Here is a 17,515-nt window from a genome sequence, read left to right as displayed (position 1 = left end):
TGACCACATGGACTATTGGACAAAACAACTGGATACCTGGCCTTAACTCGCTCAGTATGCAAGGGAGGTTCTTGCATGCCCTGTCGCCAGTGTTCTTTCTGAGCGAATATTTAGCGCTGCAGGTGGGGTGGTCACTGATCAAAGAACCTGTCTGCCCACAGACAATGTGGACATACTAACGTTCATAAAAATGAACGAGTCATGGATCAGTGACAGTGACAATTACAAGGCCCCTCCCACTGATTCATAAGATAATGACTACTAATACAATAATAAGATACTGACTACAATATTTGGCCTACGACAACTCCTGCTGCACCAAACAACAATTTTTTATGACTGCCGTGGGACCACTTCTAGGTCCCATGGCCTACGACAACTCCTGCTGCTCTAAAATAATTTTTTAAGGACTGCCGTGGAACCACCTCTAGGTTCCATGGCCTACGACAACTCCTGCTGCTCCCCAAAAAAAAATTTAAGGACTGCCGTGGAACCACCTCTAGGTCCCATGACCTACGACAACTCCTGCTACTCAAAAAAAGGTTTCAATTGAGATTACTGAATTGTTTCCGCCAAAACGAGGAATTCCGCAGAATTCCGCAAAATTCCGACTAAATGTAACTGTTACGGAATTTAGCGCTGACGGAATTCAGGAATTCCGCAGAATCGGAAATTGCACTTTCCAATCATCCCTAGCAGCTACCAGGATGCTGCCTCTGTCCTCTCAGCCCTTTATCAGCTGTACTTGTAGCAGAAGAAATCTCCACCAAGCTAATCCATAGGTATTCATTCATTCATTATGCAGCAATCATAAACGGGATTACATATATGAGATCACGGATGTTAACTAACCAGAGGTAGAGAACAGAATATGGGCTCTAGTCTGAAAACTCTGGGACAAGTAAATCAGCATGCAAGCGGATATTAATTTAGCATATAATTTACCAGTTACCATCTTTAAAACCAAATACAGTAGGCTACAGGGGCGTAGCAATAGGGGGTGCAGCGGTAGCGACCGCATCGGGGCCCTTGGGCCAGAGGGGCCCCGAATGGCCCTCCCTCAACTACAGTATTAGCTCTCTATTGGTCCTGAGCTCATAATAATCATTTATATATATACTTTGAATAGTGGTAATCATTAACAAACTATTCCCCATCCCCTTCTTGCACCTCTGACATTGTAGTTGCCATTGGCAGCTTTTAGTGCGCCGTTTCAATTGCTATGTATAGAGTGCATGGGGGGGGGGGGGGGCCCATTGTAAAACTTGCATCGGGGCCCACAGCTCCTTAGCTACGCCACTGGTAGGCTAGTAATGACCGTGACTATAGAAATGACATTTAGAAATACAGAACAGAGACATTTTCTCTGAATGTGTCACTTAATGTGATATTGATGGAAATGTACAATTCCCATAATATTGGTCACAAGAAGTAACATAGACAGTCGATGTGTGAGAGACACATCCCAATGGCAGGCAGCAGAGGAGAGCTCAGCCTGTGCTAGCATCCGGGACATTTCTCAGCATAACATCCCCCTCCAGGGGTCAGTAGCCCCCCAGCCCCGTATAATGTGTGGCGGGGATCCCCTCCTTCATATTGCGGGGGCAGTGACAGGAGACCCCGTATATCAGACATGTTACACCCTGATAATGATGGAGACAGAGGAGATCGGGGGAGCAGGAAGCGGTGCTCGTCACATTACAGCGGGATTTCCCGGCCACTGTCGCCGCTCAGAAGCCCCCCGTGACTGTAATGGAGGAGGGGAGACCCCTGCCAGCCGGGCGGCCACACACAGGGGGCGCACCGCTACTTTCCGGGGGGAATAAACCCACTTTTCTCCCGGCGAGGAAACACAAGCAGAGAGCCGAGCAGTGACAGCTGTGTGGAGGGACGGCTGAGAGTCCGGATCCCACCAATAGGAAGAGGGGTGTGTCCTCCTGTCAGCAGCCAATGGCAGCGCAGCCGGGGAGAGTATATAAGCGCAGAGCTTGGCTCTCCCCGCAATGTTACACGTTGTTGTGGTGCAGGAAGATGGCAGAGACCGCCCCAGCAGCCGCCCCTCCCGCAGCGGAGCCCGCCGACAAGAAGAAGCAGACTAAGAAGGCAGCAGCCGGAGGAGGAGCCAAGAAAGGCAGCAAGAAGCCTTCCGGCCCCGTCGTGTCCGAGCTCATCCTCAAGGCCGTGTCCGCCTCCAAAGAGCGCAGCGGGGTCTCCCTGGCCGCCCTGAAGAAGGCTCTGGCTGCCGGAGGCTACGATGTGGAGAAGAATAACAGCCGCCTCAAGCTGGCCATCAAGGGCTTGCTGACAAAGGGCAGCCTCGTCCATGTCAAAGGCACCGGCGCCTCCGGATCCTTCAAGGTCAGCAAGAAGGAGGCAGCCGGCAAAGAGCACAAGAAGCCGGCGGCGGCCAAGAAGAAGCCAGCGGCTGCCGCCAAGCCTAAGAAGCCGGCTACTGCCAGGAAGCCTAAAGCCGCCAAGTCCCCGAAGAAGCCTAAGAAAGCCCCCAGCGCCGCCAAGAAGAGCCCCACTAAGAAGGCGGCCAAGAAACCGGCGGCAGCTGCTGCCAAGAAGCCCAAAGCTGCCGCTAAAGCCAAGAAAGCCGCCAAGAGCCCCGCTAAGAAGGCAGCCAAGCCTAAGGCCGCCAAAAGCCCGGCAAAGAAGGCAGCAAAGCCCAAGAAGGCCGCTCCTAAGAAGAAATAAGCCGCAGCTCGGCTCTCTACAAACACAAAGGCTCTTTTCAGAGCCACCCACCTTTTCCCTGAAGGGCTGCGATGCTTCTCATTATAAGTGTCGCCGAGTAAATCTATGCTGCTCTTCCTGTAGATATGGAAGGCGGCCATACACGCTGGGCGATCACTAAGCATCGGGTGAAGTGGGGATCGCTTCATTCTATAACTTTAGATGCGCTTGATCTAACTTTGGGTTCACCTGAAATGGACGCTTCTCCGTCGCTAGTTAGTTACATCCTAGTTACAGATTGCTACAGTCATAGAGAAGCAACATTTGTCCTCGCCATAAACTGAGACTGATGGTAAATATTCTAGCTTTCCTGTATCTAAAACTAAATGTATCGGCTGTAGCCAGAAATTTGGGTGCCCAATAAATAGTGGAGGCAGAATTTGCAGTTAGTGACACGGCTCGAGTACCCCCAATTGTTTGTTGGCAGGGTGTAGTTATTCTGGGATGAGCGATGTAATCATTGCCCGGCGAGCAGCTGACCTGCAGTGTTTGTAGCCGGTGTCACAGCGGCACTATATAGCCCTGTATGGAGAATTGCCGGGTGCCCACAACGTGTCTAACAGATCCATCTGTACATACAAAATGTATTTTTATTTTAAAAGAAATGTCACTAAACATGCAGGGCGCAGGCTAAAAACTGCACTTGCATATATGTCCAAACAAACTGAAGGGTATCTTTTCAGCCTACATAGGTTGTATAAATAGCGGAGCTAGGTGAAGGGGAAACTATATAACCTTCCTCTGAAAGTCACCGGGGTCCTTAGGTGCTCGCTGTGGAAGGCGGCCATACACGACGAGGGATTACTGATAATCGGGTGAAGTTGGGATTGGGGATTCCTCTATTCTATAGATTCAAAGTTTACTTGCGCTTAATAGAATTTTGGGTTCATCACCGGTAGAGGAAGTTCCATGATCAAGTCCTTCCATAATGCTTCAATCACATTAGGAGTACTTTCTTTTAAAGGGTCGCTGATTGGAAAAAATAGTGGCAGAATTTGCAGTAGCGGAGCTCGGACACAGCTCCAGTACCCCCGAATAGTTTTTAATTGACGGGTGTAGTTATTCTGAGATGAGCTATGTAATCTCTGCCCGGCTAGCAGCTGTGATTGCGGCAGTACAGCTCTGCATGGAGAATGTGAGGGCGGCTCTGATCTAAATCACAGAATTGCCCGGTGACCACTGTACAGAGATCCGCTATTCACTGCCAACGCTTTGGAAAATAAGACTATCAATCTGGAGCTTAAAAAAGAGCTCTTCCCATACCTAGTGTTTGAACAAAATGAAATTGTGGACGCAATAAAAGCATAAATAAGCTTTCATATAAAGGCGTCACGGGGGTCCTTAGTGCTCATATTTGCCAATATACTCGTCCTGGGCGATATCTAGAGAAGATGCAGTGTGTATGTTAGGGCATAACGGTTACCCTGCGTGTAAATTAGGAATTTCTGTTCTGGATCACTGGACAGCATCACCTCTCTACCATCCGGCGATCCGTAGAGCTGATCTACCCCATCCAAAGTTCTCACTTCTCAGCATTAAAAAAAACTTTATGCCGCAAATTCAGCACCTCTTGTGGAGGAGCAGATTAGGGAATATTTACTACAAATCTGAAATGGTCCATTATTACATTCAGGCGCTTGGCGTTCTGATTAAATCGCCAGGGTGGCTGCGGGAGGGTTTTTTTTAAATAAAAAAAAAACTATTTCATGCAGCCAACTGAAAGTTGGCTGCATGAAAGCCCACTAGAGGGCGCTCCGGAGGCGATCTTCCGATCGCCTCCGGCGCCCAGAATAAACAAGGAAGGCCGCAATGAGCGGCCTTCCTTGTTTTGCTTATATCGTCGCCATAGCGACGAGCGGAGTGACGTCATCGACGTCAGCCGACGTCCTGACGTCAGCCGCCTCCGATCCAGCCCTTAGCGCTGGCCGGAACTTTTTGTTCCGGCTACGCTGGGCTCAGGCGGCTGGGGGGACCCTCTTTCGCCGCTGCTCGCGGCGAATCGCCGCAGAGCGGCGGCGATCAGGCAGCACACGCGGCTGGCAAAGTGCCGGCTGCGTGTGCTGCTTTTTATTTCATTCAAATCGGCCCAGCAGGGCCTGAGCGGCAGCCGCTGGCGGTGTTGGACGAGCTGAGCTCGTCCAGACCGCTCAGCTGGTTAATGCACGAAAGGAGAACATAAACAAAATCTGATTACTTGAGGTTTTCAAATATCTGGCGCGTATCTTAACGGTCTTCCCGCCATTTTATCGATCTCCTGTTCTCCGCCAGCAATATACGCCTAGATTTGATCGGCCACGACGATTTGCACCCCCTATCCTATTGCTGCTGAGATGAATCTGCCGCCCTCATGTGGTCTCTCTGCTGCATCTCCCACCCAACCATACTAGTTATTCCAGCACTGATCGGTCTCCGTTCACATCGCGGATGACAGAGCCGGCTATAGGGGGGCGTAGTATGAGGATGACCCCCAATACTAACGTTCCAGCGGATATAGGACAGCCGTTATCCGCTGGAACGCTACTGCAATGAACCGATGACGTCACCACTTCCCATCCCAATGGAATCCACTGGTGGCGGCTCTGAGTGGGGATCATGAACAAGTAGCAGTTAGATGGCTGCTTAGTGTAACAATACTTCCCTAGAATGTATCTGCTCGGGTCTCCACACCTATCAGTGGAATACCGGTAGCGAGAACAATACCGGCTATTGTAGTGCGCAGCATACCGTCAGATGACGTGACAGCACTTTTATGGAGTAAGTGGGTGGCCCTGAAAAGGACCTTTTGCATAATAAGAGGAGGATTGGATCGGCTTATCCCCCGAAGCCGTAGAGGGTGCGCCCCTGGCGCTTGAGGGCGTACACCACATCCATGGCGGTGACCGTCTTCCTCTTGGCGTGCTCGGTGTAGGTGACGGCGTCCCGGATGACGTTCTCCAGGAAAACCTTCAGCACTCCGCGGGTCTCCTCATAGATGAGGCCGGAGATGCGCTTGACACCCCCTCTGCGGGCAAGGCGGCGGATGGCGGGCTTAGTGATGCCCTGGATGTTATCCCGGAGCACCTTCCTGTGGCGCTTAGCACCTCCTTTCCCGAGTCCCTTCCCGCCCTTTCCTCGGCCAGACATAGCTAAACTGCTGCTTCTTCTCCGATATAAGAGACGAACTAATCTATGCCGCCGCCTCTCCTCCTCTTATACAACCTTTGGCGGACCTGATGGGAGACTGCACACGAAGGGGCGGAGCACATTTTCCAGTTCTCTTCTCCACCCTAGGCCTATATCATAATGTACTGCTTGGAATAGATTATGTTGTTTGTATCCATACTGCCGACATTCGGATAATCCGTTTGTTTTCTTATTATTACGTGTCTCGTGTCCGGCCCTGATCTAGAATTCACAAAAAAACAATAATCCTAAAACTCGCCGATCTCTCATGAAACAGACATTTAGGGCATAGATGGGGATGAAACATTCCAGTCCACAGAATATCAGCGGGAAATTTGAAATAGCACCGGCTCTGCATCAGCCAATCACAGCTCCAGCCGCCTCTCTATTAAGCCGATAAGAATGCGAAGAAAGTGTTAATTCAGATTGCTAGCCGTTTCTGTGTACAGATACGAGTGTTTCAGTCAGTTATTTCGAAATTGCACCCCACATACTCTGGTTTTCAAAAATAAAAAGATAATTGCGGCATGGAATTGTAGATAACATTTATCTGTCTGGTCCCCTTTCTGCTAATACATGTGCACTTTACTGCTAGCGGCTCTGTGAAGGATTGAAAAACATCCGAGCGTTACTGGGGCCAATCAGAAAGCAAGGAACGTTTTTCATCGCGCTTCTCTCCTGGCACCAGAGCTGCAGCTACTTCAGCCACTGTACATGCAACCAGGATCAGGGAGCCTTGCCCAGATTCATTTACATACTAGCATGATCCGCCACTCGGAACTTTGGCGAAAGCATGTCACATGTAATTACACTGAGGAAAGACTATTTCTGTTCTGCTAGATGCGATGTTACAGCTCTGTATGGAGAATGTGGGGTGGCTCTGAAAAGAGCCTTTGTGTTCTGTGGGGGATACTAATGGATTATAACGTGCTTATGCCCTCTCGCCGCGGATCCTGCGGGCCAGCTGGATGTCTTTGGGCATGATGGTGACCCTCTTGGCGTGGATGGCGCACAGGTTGGTGTCCTCGAAGAGCCCCACCAGATAAGCCTCGCTGGCCTCCTGCAGAGCCATGACGGCCGAGCTCTGGAAGCGCAGGTCGGTCTTGAAGTCCTGGGCGATCTCCCGCACCAGGCGCTGGAAGGGCAGTTTGCGGATCAGCAGCTCGGTGGATTTCTGGTAGCGGCGGATCTCTCGGAGAGCCACTGTACCGGGCCGGTAGCGGTGAGGCTTCTTCACTCCTCCGGTAGCCGGGGCGCTCTTCCGGGCGGCTTTGGTAGCCAGCTGCTTGCGGGGAGCTTTCCCTCCGGTGGACTTGCGGGCGGTCTGCTTAGTTCTGGCCATTGCTCAGGCACTAATCTCTATTCACTTGCGGAAATAGAATGAGGCGAGTGACCGGGAGGCTCCTTTTTATACAGTTTGCGCCTCTCTGTCATTGGCTGCCTCAGACCACGCTCTCTAGTGACGCGTATACACCGCGGAGAGCCAATTGTCTTCCAATCCTCTGTCCAATCTCTGCCTGCACGGTGTAGCGTGCTGCGCGGGATCCAATCACCGGGCGGCTCCTCCTATAACCCCGCCCAGAGCAGCCAATGTCTGACCAGGAAACCATATTCCCGATACTCGTTTATAAGCGCCGTGACTTGTGATTGGCCGGGGTGATCGGGAGCTTTTATCTGAATGACTACTGGAGAGAACATTCGTTATATTTCAAATGTCCCGCCACAATATTGCTTTGTTCCATCAGCCGCCATTCTACAACGCTGCCTGGTTTTGTTCTTAATATTGAACTTTCTATCATCTTTAAAAGCCCCTCCATATACTATTTATATCTACTGGCGCAAGGTAAAAGTGGACAGGAATATAGGAGGATCAGTCACGTGTCTCTGCAGATCTGTTTATTATTCTGTATCGGGATGTAGACACACGTGGCAGCAGATCAGTCGGGCTGAGGATGAACTCCCCTTCCCGGTGTGCGGGGTAATAATAAGAAGGCTCCTAGCTCACACACCGGGACGAACGCTCTAGAACTCGGGGGGTTTGTGATCTAATGTAGTCCGGATGGGTCGCTTCTGAACACACACACCTTATCTGAATAAAAGCGCGGCAGAAGCATCAGATGGGGCGATCTATATCTATGCCTGCAGATGTACAGGAAAGAACTGCGTATTCTGTATTGTATGCTCTGCGTCATCTCCAACTACCCAGAGGTATCTGGGATTTCAGCCTCTAAGAAAAGTACTGAAATAGTTACTCCTAAATGCTGCAGCATCACCAAAGGTTCTCTGCTACAACTCGGGCTGTGATTAACGCTAGGAGTGCTTTTAAAAGCGGTTTTTACAATCTTTTGCCAATGCAATCTTATAGGGGATTTTTACACAAGCACTTCGCTCCAAAGTGAACACAATTTTTGGATGACATTAGCAAGGTTTAAAATCTCATGAGCTTAGAAAAGCTTTTAGTGTGAATAAACCCGGCCCGTACTGCTTATATGTATCGATTAAAAAGCACATGGCTGGGGCAGATCGATAACCTCCCCATGAGAACGTCTCTGCCCTTTTATGCAGCATATGGGGAAGGGCATCAATACTGGGATTGTGCTGTCCCTATGCAGTGAATAGGTGAATGTACAAAACAGCTCCGCAGTGAATGAGTGGGTGGCTCTGAAAAGAGCCTTTGGGTTTCCTGTGTAGTCGGGTGGGAGATTACTTGGCGCTGGTGTACTTGGTGACGGCCTTGGTGCCCTCGGACACGGCGTGCTTGGCCAGCTCTCCTGGCAGCAGCAGGCGGACGGCGGTCTGGATCTCCCTGGAAGTGATAGTGGAGCACTTGTTGTAATGAGCCAGGCGGGAAGCTTCCCCGGCGATGCGCTCGAAGATGTCATTAACGAAGGAGTTCATGATGCTCATGGCCTTGGAGGAGATGCCGGTGTCGGGGTGCACCTGCTTCAGCACCTTGTACACGTAGATTAGTGTTGTCCGGATCATGAACGATTCGGATCTTTGATCCGAATCTATTTTATGAGTCGATCATCCGAATCATCAAAATGAGTGATTCGGATCGCAAAATGGGGCGGGGTCAGGAGCGGCACGCCCCCTCTCAGCGGGCAGCGGGGTTCGGGAAGCAGAGCAGGGATGGATAGCTGAGTTGGAGAGGAGCCAGCCTTGAAGGGAGACAGGTAGATGAGAGAGAGGGGACATGGGTGCCACTGCCAGATATGTGTAGAGCACACATACTGGCTTTCCTAATGCCTCCATGGCAGCACCTACGGGTTAGTTGCCCCGCCCACTCACCCCATAGGACAGGTAACTAGATAAGTTGAAGCCACCGCCCCTGCTACCTGTCTCTGTTTTTCGTCCTCACCTCGGACACGGTAACTGCGGTGCACCCGACCGACCATCCTGGAAGGTGGTTTTTCTTTCCCCAGGTTCAGCCTCTCCTGGGAAGGGCCCTGTGTGCTCCAATGGTCCACCGGTGGCCAGGCCCCCGTTCTACTGGTCTTGGGGGGTCCTTACGGCATGGCTGCACTTCAGGGGTTGTCAGGTAAAAAGGCTAAAAGCTTTTTTTTTTTCTTACAGCATGCCGGTAATTCCTTGTGTTCCTAAGGACTAACAGTCCGTGGTAGTGCGGGTCGGTGAGACGCGGCGTGCGTTCCACCTCTTTCTCTCTTCCTCCTCCAAGTTCCCTCCTCCTACGTTCTATGCGTTCCATCAGGCGCATAGAGGTCGCGTCTTCCGCATACGTCACTTCTGCAAGGCGGAGGGGACGCAGCGGGGACGCCCAAGGGGAGGGAGCGCCACGCATTCAAAGGGCGGATCAGGAAGGGGACTCCGGGCTGACACAGCGGCGAGCGGTGGAACAAGCAGGACGGTTCTTGTCTGGGCGTGCAGAGCGGCAGAGCGAGGTAGGACGTTTTTATTGAACACTATGCAGGAGCTATGTACATTATTAGGGAGAGCATAGCCCTCACGCTAGCATTTGTATTACAGATGGAGGAGGGGGGAGAGGAAAGAGAGGACACTGCCTCACAAGTTGAGGAAACAGGAGACCCAGACGCACATAATACAGACCAACAGTATGATAAAAGGTAGGGTGCACCAGGTGAGTATACTTAGAGGTACTAGGTAGGGGAAAAGAGTGCAGAAGCTAAAGGACTTATCCTTGTCCCCTGACAGCCCCAGAAGATACAACCAAGACAGCAACTATCAAGCATATTATAGGAAACCCAGATCACCGCAGAGAACACAAGTAGATTATTATGGCTACAGATCTAGAAGCAGATCCCCACGAGAATACGACAGATATCGATATCATCACCATCACAGATCATCAAGACATTGCTGGTCATGTGGAAGAACTCCACTTCCAGGGAAATTAATGTGTCACAGATGCTTCTCACAAATGCCATCCGAACAGCATCAGCCTATGGAGGTGGCGGAGCTAATCAAAAAGGCGGTACAGGAATCTATGGCGAATTACATAGCCACAACAGCACAAGCAACACAAATAGCGCCGACTCCCCCGGCACCACAACCAGAAGGATCTGACGAGGAGGACATACCAACAGGATTCGATTTCTCATTGGTGGAACCCTACGTCAGGGCTGTTAGGCAAGCCATTGAGTGGGAGGAGGAACAGGAGCTTCCTGATTCCAAACAGAAAAAGACATATTACAAGCATTTGAAGAAAACCAGTATATACTTTCCATTCATGGACGAGATTGGCGAGATCATACACTAGGAATGGAGTAAGATGGACAAGAAGCCCAGTATGAGCAATCGCCTAAACAAGTTATACCCTTTACCTAGTGAAAAGACTAAAACCTTGGAAGAAGCCCCAACGGTAGATGCTTCAGTCATGAGACTGGCAAAACACGTTACCTTGCCTACGGAAGATGCAGTCTCATTCAAGGATCCAAACGATAGAAAGATGGATAATGATCTGAAAAGAGTCTACACAGTAACCGGTGGGACTCTAAAACCCGCGATAGCTCTGACGTCAGTGAGCAGAGCTGTAAAGGCCTGGACTGAGAATTTACAGACGGCAATTCAAGCAGACACGGACAAGGAAACACTTATTAACTCTCTACAAGAGTTCAACTTGACGGCCGACTTCATAGGGGAGGCGGCGATAGATATAGTGAGAAGCTCAGCAAGAACAATGATATACTCAGTGGCAGCACGTAGAGCGCTATGGCTGAGGTCCTGGTCAGCAGATAATATGTCAAAACAAAACTGGTGCAGAATCCCATTTGACGGGAAGACACTATTTGGAGATAAAATGGACTCGGCGATCTCGAAGGTCACAGGCGGAAGATCAGGCCTAATACCGCAGGATCGAAAAACAAAAAGATTCCCCTCTGGTCAACAATTCAGAACACAACAGACTAGGTTTCGAAATTCAAAATCGTATAAACCAGGCAAGGAGTTCAGAAGGAACTGGCAAGGAGGACAAGCAACACTGCAAAAACTTAATAGGCAGAGGGCAACAACTTCTGCACCTAGTACATCCAAGGGGTTTTGAGGGTGCGCCCGCCCACCTGTGCCCGGTGGGGGCGAGACTCCGTTTTTTCGGGCACAGGTGGGCGGAGCACATTCACAATCCCTGGGTGATCGACACCATAACCAAGGGGCACCGATGGAGCTTCAAATCCAACCCTCCGAGAAACTTATTTATACAAACGAAGCTTCCAACCTCACACGACAAACAAAGAATACTCATGTCCTATATAGAAGAACTAATCCTGAAGAAGGCCGTAGTTACGGTTCCACACGAAGAGCAGGGTACAGGACTATATTCACCACTGTTTTTCGTGAAGAAGAAAACAGGGGACCTAAGACCAGTACTGGACTTACGAGAGTTAAACAGGCACATAAAAGTCCACCATTTCAAGATGGAGTCATTACAATCAGTGGTAACAGCAGTAGCCACAGGGGATTGGATTCTATCCATAGACCTGGAGGATGCTTACCTCCATATACCCATTCACCACAAATTTCGACGATATCTAAGATTCTGTGTGGGAGAACTACATCTGCAATTTGTATGCCTACCGTTTGGTATAAACACGGCACCACGAACATTCACCAAAGTATTGGTACAGGTCATAGCCCTCCTACGCCTCAGAGGGCTGAGGACTTACCATTACTTAGACGACATAATCCTGTTAGCCCAGAGCAAGGAAACCATTCTGGAACACAGAGAAACCTTAATAGATACACTACAGACCTTCGGCTGGAAAATAAGTTGGAAAAAGAGTCAGCTAACTCCATCACAAGACACAGTATTCCTAGGAGCCAGATTCCAGACCCTACTCAATGCGGTAGGGCTGCCAGAAGAAAGGAAGGAGTCCATTATATTAAGAGTACAGGAAGTCAAACAGAGATCACAATGCCGAGCAAGACAATGCATGAGCCTACTAGGAGTACTGACCTCCACCATCCTGATGGTCCCATGGGCCCAGTGGCATATGAGAGCATTCCAGTGGGGTTTCCTCACGCAATGGGACGGAGCCAGCCTGAATCAGAGAATTCAGATAACATCCGCTATGAGAGACAGCCTGGACTGGTGGGAATCCATACACAATCTCTCCAGGACGCAACCAATTACGCAGAAGGATCCCCTCATACTCACAACAGACGCCAGCAGCAGGGGATGGGGAGCTTTTCTTGGTTCCAGAACTGCACAAGGTTGTTGGGGTCCGGAATATTGCAATCAACCCTCAAATATTCTAGAACTGAGAGCGGCCAGACAGGCAATACAGCACTTCCTCCCGAGTTTAACGAACGAAGTAATACTTCTCAGAATGGACAACAGAACAGCTGTTGCGTATATCAACAGACAGGGAGGGACAAAAAGCCTGAGGCTATTGCAGGAGACATCCCAGATAATGGGCTTGGCGGAGAGACACCTTCTCGGTCTAAAAGCAACCTATATTCCGGGAACCCAGAATACGAAGGCGGATTATCTGAGCCGCCACCACATATCCAACAACGAATGGACGCTCAATCAGGAGATTTTCAACAGGGTATGCCACAGATGGGGTCGCCCAGAAGTGGATCTGATGGCGACATCCCAGAACTCGAAGTGCCAGAGATTTTACTCTCAACACCCGAGCAGCCTAGCAGAAGCAGTAGATGCACTGACGACGACTTGGGACTTCAAACTAGGCTATGTTTTTCCCCCTACCCCAATGATCAGCAGGATCCTCAACAAAGTGGCAGCAGAAAAGGCAACAATTATAGCAATAATACCGTTCTGGCCGCATCGGCCCTGGTTTCCCCTATTATGGAGCCTGAAGGTGGAGCCTCCCTGGCACCTACCAGTGACGGACAGGATGCTACACCAGGGACCGATTGTACATCCAAACCCTCACAAGTTGAATTTAACGGCCTGGTTGTTGAGGGGGAAAAACTGAGGCAAGCAGGATGCTCCGAAAAAGTTATAGGCACACTGTTAAAAGCACGAAAACCTTCCACAAACAGGACCTATTATAACATCTGGAACAGGTTCATAGAGTTCGCAAATACAGAACAATTTGAAGCATCTCACCCCCAGGTACATCAGGTGCTAGATTTCCTGCAAACAGGATTAGACAAACAATTAAGCTATTCAGCTATAAAGGTACAGGTCACAGCAATATCGGCATTAACAGGCCAAAGGTGGGCCACAAACCCTCTAATTGTCCAGTTCCTCAGAGGGGCAATGAAAATTAAGCCACCAAGAAAGAACTTTTTCCCTAAATGGGACCTCCCTTTGGTCTTGGACGCCTTAACCGCAGCACCATACGAACCATTGGAAGAATGTTCATTACAAAATCTGACCTTGAAAACGGCATTCCTGCTAGCAGTGGCTTCTGCAAGGAGAGTGTCAGAGATCCAGGCAATTGGCATAAAGGAACCGTCACTTACCTTTTTTGCTGATAGAGTCGTCATCAGACCTGTACAGCACTTCTTGCCAAAGGTCTCCACATCATTCCACTTTAACCAAGACTGGACATTACCTACCTTCCAGGAACAGGAATCAGGAATGCTTCACAAACTGGACATAGGACGACTACTAAAACAGTACTTGCAGGTCACAGAAACTTTTAGGAAAGCAGAAACACTATTAATAATACCAGCCGGCTATAGAAAGGGCGAATCAGCATCGTCGAGATCTATAGCAGCCTGGATAATCAAAGTGATTCAAGCCGCATACAGATCGGCTAGCCTAGAGCCTCCCCAAGAGATTTCGGCGCACTCTACCAGATCAGTCGCCACATCTTGGGCAGCATACGCCAGAGTTTCAGCTGACAAAATCTGTCAGGCGGCTAATTGGAAAACAACCCACACTTTCATGCACCATTATAAAGTGGATCCTGCCGCAAACTCATCAGTGGAGTTTGGCAGGACAGTATTGTCATTGCAAAATTTGCAGAAAGACGGTTAACTTTCTTTTGTTGTTGTTGTAAACTATAAATTTGTTTATTAAATATTGCACTGGTGCACTCGCAGAATTGGTCCCGCCCTTCATTTATATAAGAAATTTGCTAGTTAGATCCCGTAGGTGCTGCCATGGAGGCATTAGGAAAGCGGAAAATTGTATACTTACCTACCGGTAATTTTCCTTTCCTGATGCATCCATGGCAGCACATAGGACCCACCCTACTGCTCGGTGAGGTCGAAAAAGAAGTAGACAGGTAGCAGGGGCGGTGGCTTCAACTTATCTAGTTACCTGTCCTATGGGGTGAGTGGGCGGGGCAACTAACCCGTAGGTGCTGCCATGGATGCATCAGGAAAGGAAAATTACCGGTAGGTAAGTATACAATTTTCCGCTATAACATTCTGCCCATTATAGGCTGGCTGTTCCGTAGTGCTGCACAGTGAACACATGGGAAGCTTTTGGCTCAGCATAGCTCAGTAACTTTGCAGACAGTGTGATTGAAAGGCAATATAATCCTCCTGCACTCGGCACTAAACAGCTGCACTTATCTTCTGGGAATGCTTTCTTTCACTGTGCGACCTTTTCTTTCAAAGTGTACAGATGAACATATATGATATAGGTGAAATATATGTAAAGCATATGACTTCAGCATGTGGGTATTACGTGCAAACATTTCTGTTCTCTGCTCGTCCCTCCTCCCTTCTCTGTCCACTCCCTGCCCTCTGTCCATCTTCTCCCCTTCTCTGTGTGTCCACTCCCTCCCCTTCTCCTGTCCACAGACCTGTCCTGCTGTTCATTTCACCCCGAATGCTTCTGGTAGTAAAATGATCCGAGATTCGAATCAAAGATCCGGATCTCTTCAATGATCCGATTCGAATCATCCGGATCATTGAAAAGATCCGAACTTCCCATCTCTAACGTAGATGGCGTAGCTCTCCTTCCTGGTCTTCCTGCGCTTCTTGCCGTCCTTCTTCTGCACCTTACTCACCGCTTTCTTAGAGCCCTTCTTGGGCGCCGGGGCGGACTTAGCTGGTTCAACCATAACTGCTAATTCTCAGTAACTCTGCAGAGTGCGGAGACACAATGAGGAGCAGCGCCGCCTCCCCTCCTTATATAGGCCGCCTATGCTAATCAGGCTGCAGGAGAGCCGGCTCACACTATTGGATAGCGTCACTAGCGCCGCCTGATTACCGCCCCTTATATCTGATTGGCAGGAGGAGAAATTTCCATAGTTGAAGGGCGCAACTAAGAAATCAAATCGCAATTAGTTACTAACGTATAGAGCCCCGCCCTATCGTTTGCTGATTGGTGGATTGTCAGACTCTTATGCTGTTGGCTGAGTTGAATAGCAGCCAATCAGGTGGCAGCGAGGGGCGGGCAGCAGAGTATATAGGGCAGGAGGAGGGGCGGGTTCGGTTATTCTCGTGTTGGAGAGTTATCTGTATTAGAGATGGGAAGTTCGGATCTTTTCAATGATCCGGATGATTCGAATCGGATCATTGAAGAGATCCGGATCTTTGATTCGAATCTCGGATCATTTTACTACCGCAAGCATTCGGGGGTGAAATGAACAGCAGGACAGGTCTGTGGACAGGAGAAGGGGAGGGAGTGGACACACAGAGAAGGGGAGAAGATGGACAGAGGGCAGGGAGTGGACAGGGAAGGGAGGAGGGACGAGCAGAGAGCAGAAATGTTTGCACGTAATACCCACATGCTAAAGTCATATACTTTACATATATTTCACCTATATGTTCATCTGTACACTTTGAAAGAAAAGGTCGCACAGTGAAAGAAAGCATTCCCAGAAGATAAGTGCAGCTGTTTAGTGCCGAGTGCAGGAGGATTATATTGCCTTTCAATCACACTGTCTGCAAAGTTACTGAGCTGTGCTGAGCCAAAAGCTTCCAATGTGATCACTGTGCAGCACTACGGAACAGCCAGCCCATCTCAGCTCTGCTTCCAGGACCCCGATGCCCGCTGAGAGGGGGCGTGTCGCTCCTGGCCCCGCCCCTTTTGCGATCCGAATCACTCATTTTGATGATTCGGATGATCGACTCATAAAATAGATTCGGATCAAAGATCCGAATGGTTCATGATCCGGACAACACTAATCTGTATCCCTGAAGTCATCATGTCCGGAAGAGGCAAACAAGCCGGCAAGGCTCGTGCTAAGGCCAAGACTCGCTCCTCCCGGGCTGGGCTGCAGTTCCCAGTCGGCCGTGTTCACCGTCTGCTGAGGAAGGGCAACTATGCGGAGCGGGTGGGGGCCGGAGCTCCGGTCTATCTGGCCGCAGTGCTGGAGTATCTGACCGCTGAGATCCTGGAGCTGGCTGGTAACGCCGCCCGGGACAACAAGAAGACCCGCATCATCCCCCGCCACCTGCAGCTGGCCGTGCGCAACGACGAGGAGCTCAACAAGCCGCTGGGTGGGGTGACCATCGCCCAGGGGGGCGTCCTGCCCAACATCCAGGCCGTGCTGCTGCCCAAGAAGACCGAGAGCCACAAGGCCGCCAAGAGCAAGTAATTCCCTGCAGCTAAAGCTATTTCACCGAACACCACAAAGGCTCTTTTCAGAGCCACCCACACTGGCCTCAATTCACGGAGTATTATCAAACGTTTATCAAACACTTTATCAAACGTTTGATAATTTACCTCATGGGTAAAATCTCATTTTAAATTCACTAAGGTGTTAAATATTTATCGAATGTTTTACCGATAAAACGTTCAACAAATATATAACACCTTAGTGAATTCAAAATGAGATTTTACCCATGAGGTAAATTATCAAACGTTTGATAAAGTGTTTGATAAACGTTTGATAATGCTCCGTGAATTGAGGCCACTGTCTATAGAGAGCCTGATGCGCATTATCACTGTTTCCTCCGCATGCAGAGACGTTTCACTTTATTATAAGTCTCCCTCGAATAAGCGGGTAACAATGTAACCTACAAATCAATGGTAATATTTCCTAGACAGAAATCACGCTCTACAACGGCCGCATGCGTTATAAGCGGATCAGAGAGATCCTCCTGACTGGCCGTTACACGCGTTCCTGTTACAGGGGGAATGTAATGCGGCTGTGCAGTAACTTCCTCCCAATCCACCCGCGTATAAGCGGAGCAGGAAGCACGTGTATAGGGAAGCGCTATCCGCAGCCAATAGAGAACATCAGCTTCATATACGGAAGTGTAA

At 49.6% G+C, this 17,515-nt stretch overlaps 5 protein-coding genes across 5 annotated transcripts; 2 read left to right on the top strand and 3 right to left on the bottom strand.

Moving 5' to 3' along the window:
• The first annotated feature begins 2,029 nt into the window (after positions 1–2,029).
• On the top strand, positions 2,030–2,718 carry LOC137535221 (histone H1B-like). The gene has a single exon (XM_068257037.1). The coding sequence runs from the start codon at positions 2,032–2,034 to the stop codon at positions 2,698–2,700; it is 669 nt and encodes a 222-aa protein (XP_068113138.1). The 5' UTR covers positions 2,030–2,031; the 3' UTR covers positions 2,701–2,718.
• A 2,832-nt stretch (positions 2,719–5,550) lies between these two features.
• Positions 5,551–5,862, bottom strand: LOC137537071 (histone H4). The gene has a single exon (XM_068259216.1). It carries the CDS (start codon positions 5,860–5,862, stop codon positions 5,551–5,553), a length of 312 nt encoding a protein of 103 aa, XP_068115317.1.
• A 970-nt stretch (positions 5,863–6,832) lies between these two features.
• Positions 6,833–7,243, bottom strand: LOC137537070 (histone H3). The gene has a single exon (XM_068259215.1). The coding sequence runs from the start codon at positions 7,241–7,243 to the stop codon at positions 6,833–6,835; it is 411 nt and encodes a 136-aa protein (XP_068115316.1).
• A 1,361-nt stretch (positions 7,244–8,604) lies between these two features.
• Positions 8,605–15,365, bottom strand: LOC137535244 (histone H2B-like). The gene is made up of 2 exons (XM_068257058.1): positions 15,250–15,365; positions 8,605–8,869 (listed from the first exon to the last, which is right to left on the bottom strand). Exons 1-2 carry the CDS (start codon positions 15,363–15,365, stop codon positions 8,605–8,607), a joined length of 381 nt encoding a protein of 126 aa, XP_068113159.1.
• Positions 15,366–16,454: 1,089 nt separating this feature from the next.
• LOC137537069 (histone H2A type 2-B-like) lies at positions 16,455–16,847 on the top strand. The gene has a single exon (XM_068259214.1). The coding sequence runs from the start codon at positions 16,455–16,457 to the stop codon at positions 16,845–16,847; it is 393 nt and encodes a 130-aa protein (XP_068115315.1).
• Positions 16,848–17,515: the final 668 nt, after the last annotated feature.

Source organism: Hyperolius riggenbachi, chromosome 10, assembly GCF_040937935.1.
Source record: "Hyperolius riggenbachi isolate aHypRig1 chromosome 10, aHypRig1.pri, whole genome shotgun sequence".
NCBI lineage: Eukaryota > Metazoa > Chordata > Amphibia > Anura > Hyperoliidae > Hyperolius > Hyperolius riggenbachi.
This window is presented reverse-complemented; position numbering and strand designations above follow the sequence as displayed.

Bases quoted from the DNA above. Each gene is read 5' to 3' on its own strand.
- LOC137535221 (XM_068257037.1), top strand. From the start codon at position 2,032: ATGGCAGAGACCGCCCCAGCAGCCGCCCCTCCCGCAGCGGAGCCCGCC.
- LOC137537071 (XM_068259216.1), bottom strand. From the start codon at position 5,862: ATGTCTGGCCGAGGAAAGGGCGGGAAGGGACTCGGGAAAGGAGGTGCT.
- LOC137537070 (XM_068259215.1), bottom strand. From the start codon at position 7,243: ATGGCCAGAACTAAGCAGACCGCCCGCAAGTCCACCGGAGGGAAAGCT.
- LOC137535244 (XM_068257058.1), bottom strand. From the start codon at position 15,365: ATGGTTGAACCAGCTAAGTCCGCCCCGGCGCCCAAGAAGGGCTCTAAG. The intron at 8,870-15,249 runs CATCTACGTTAG...CCGGACAACACT, and splicing joins ACCAGGAAGGAGAGCTACGC to AATCTACGTGTACAAGGTGC.
- LOC137537069 (XM_068259214.1), top strand. From the start codon at position 16,455: ATGTCCGGAAGAGGCAAACAAGCCGGCAAGGCTCGTGCTAAGGCCAAG.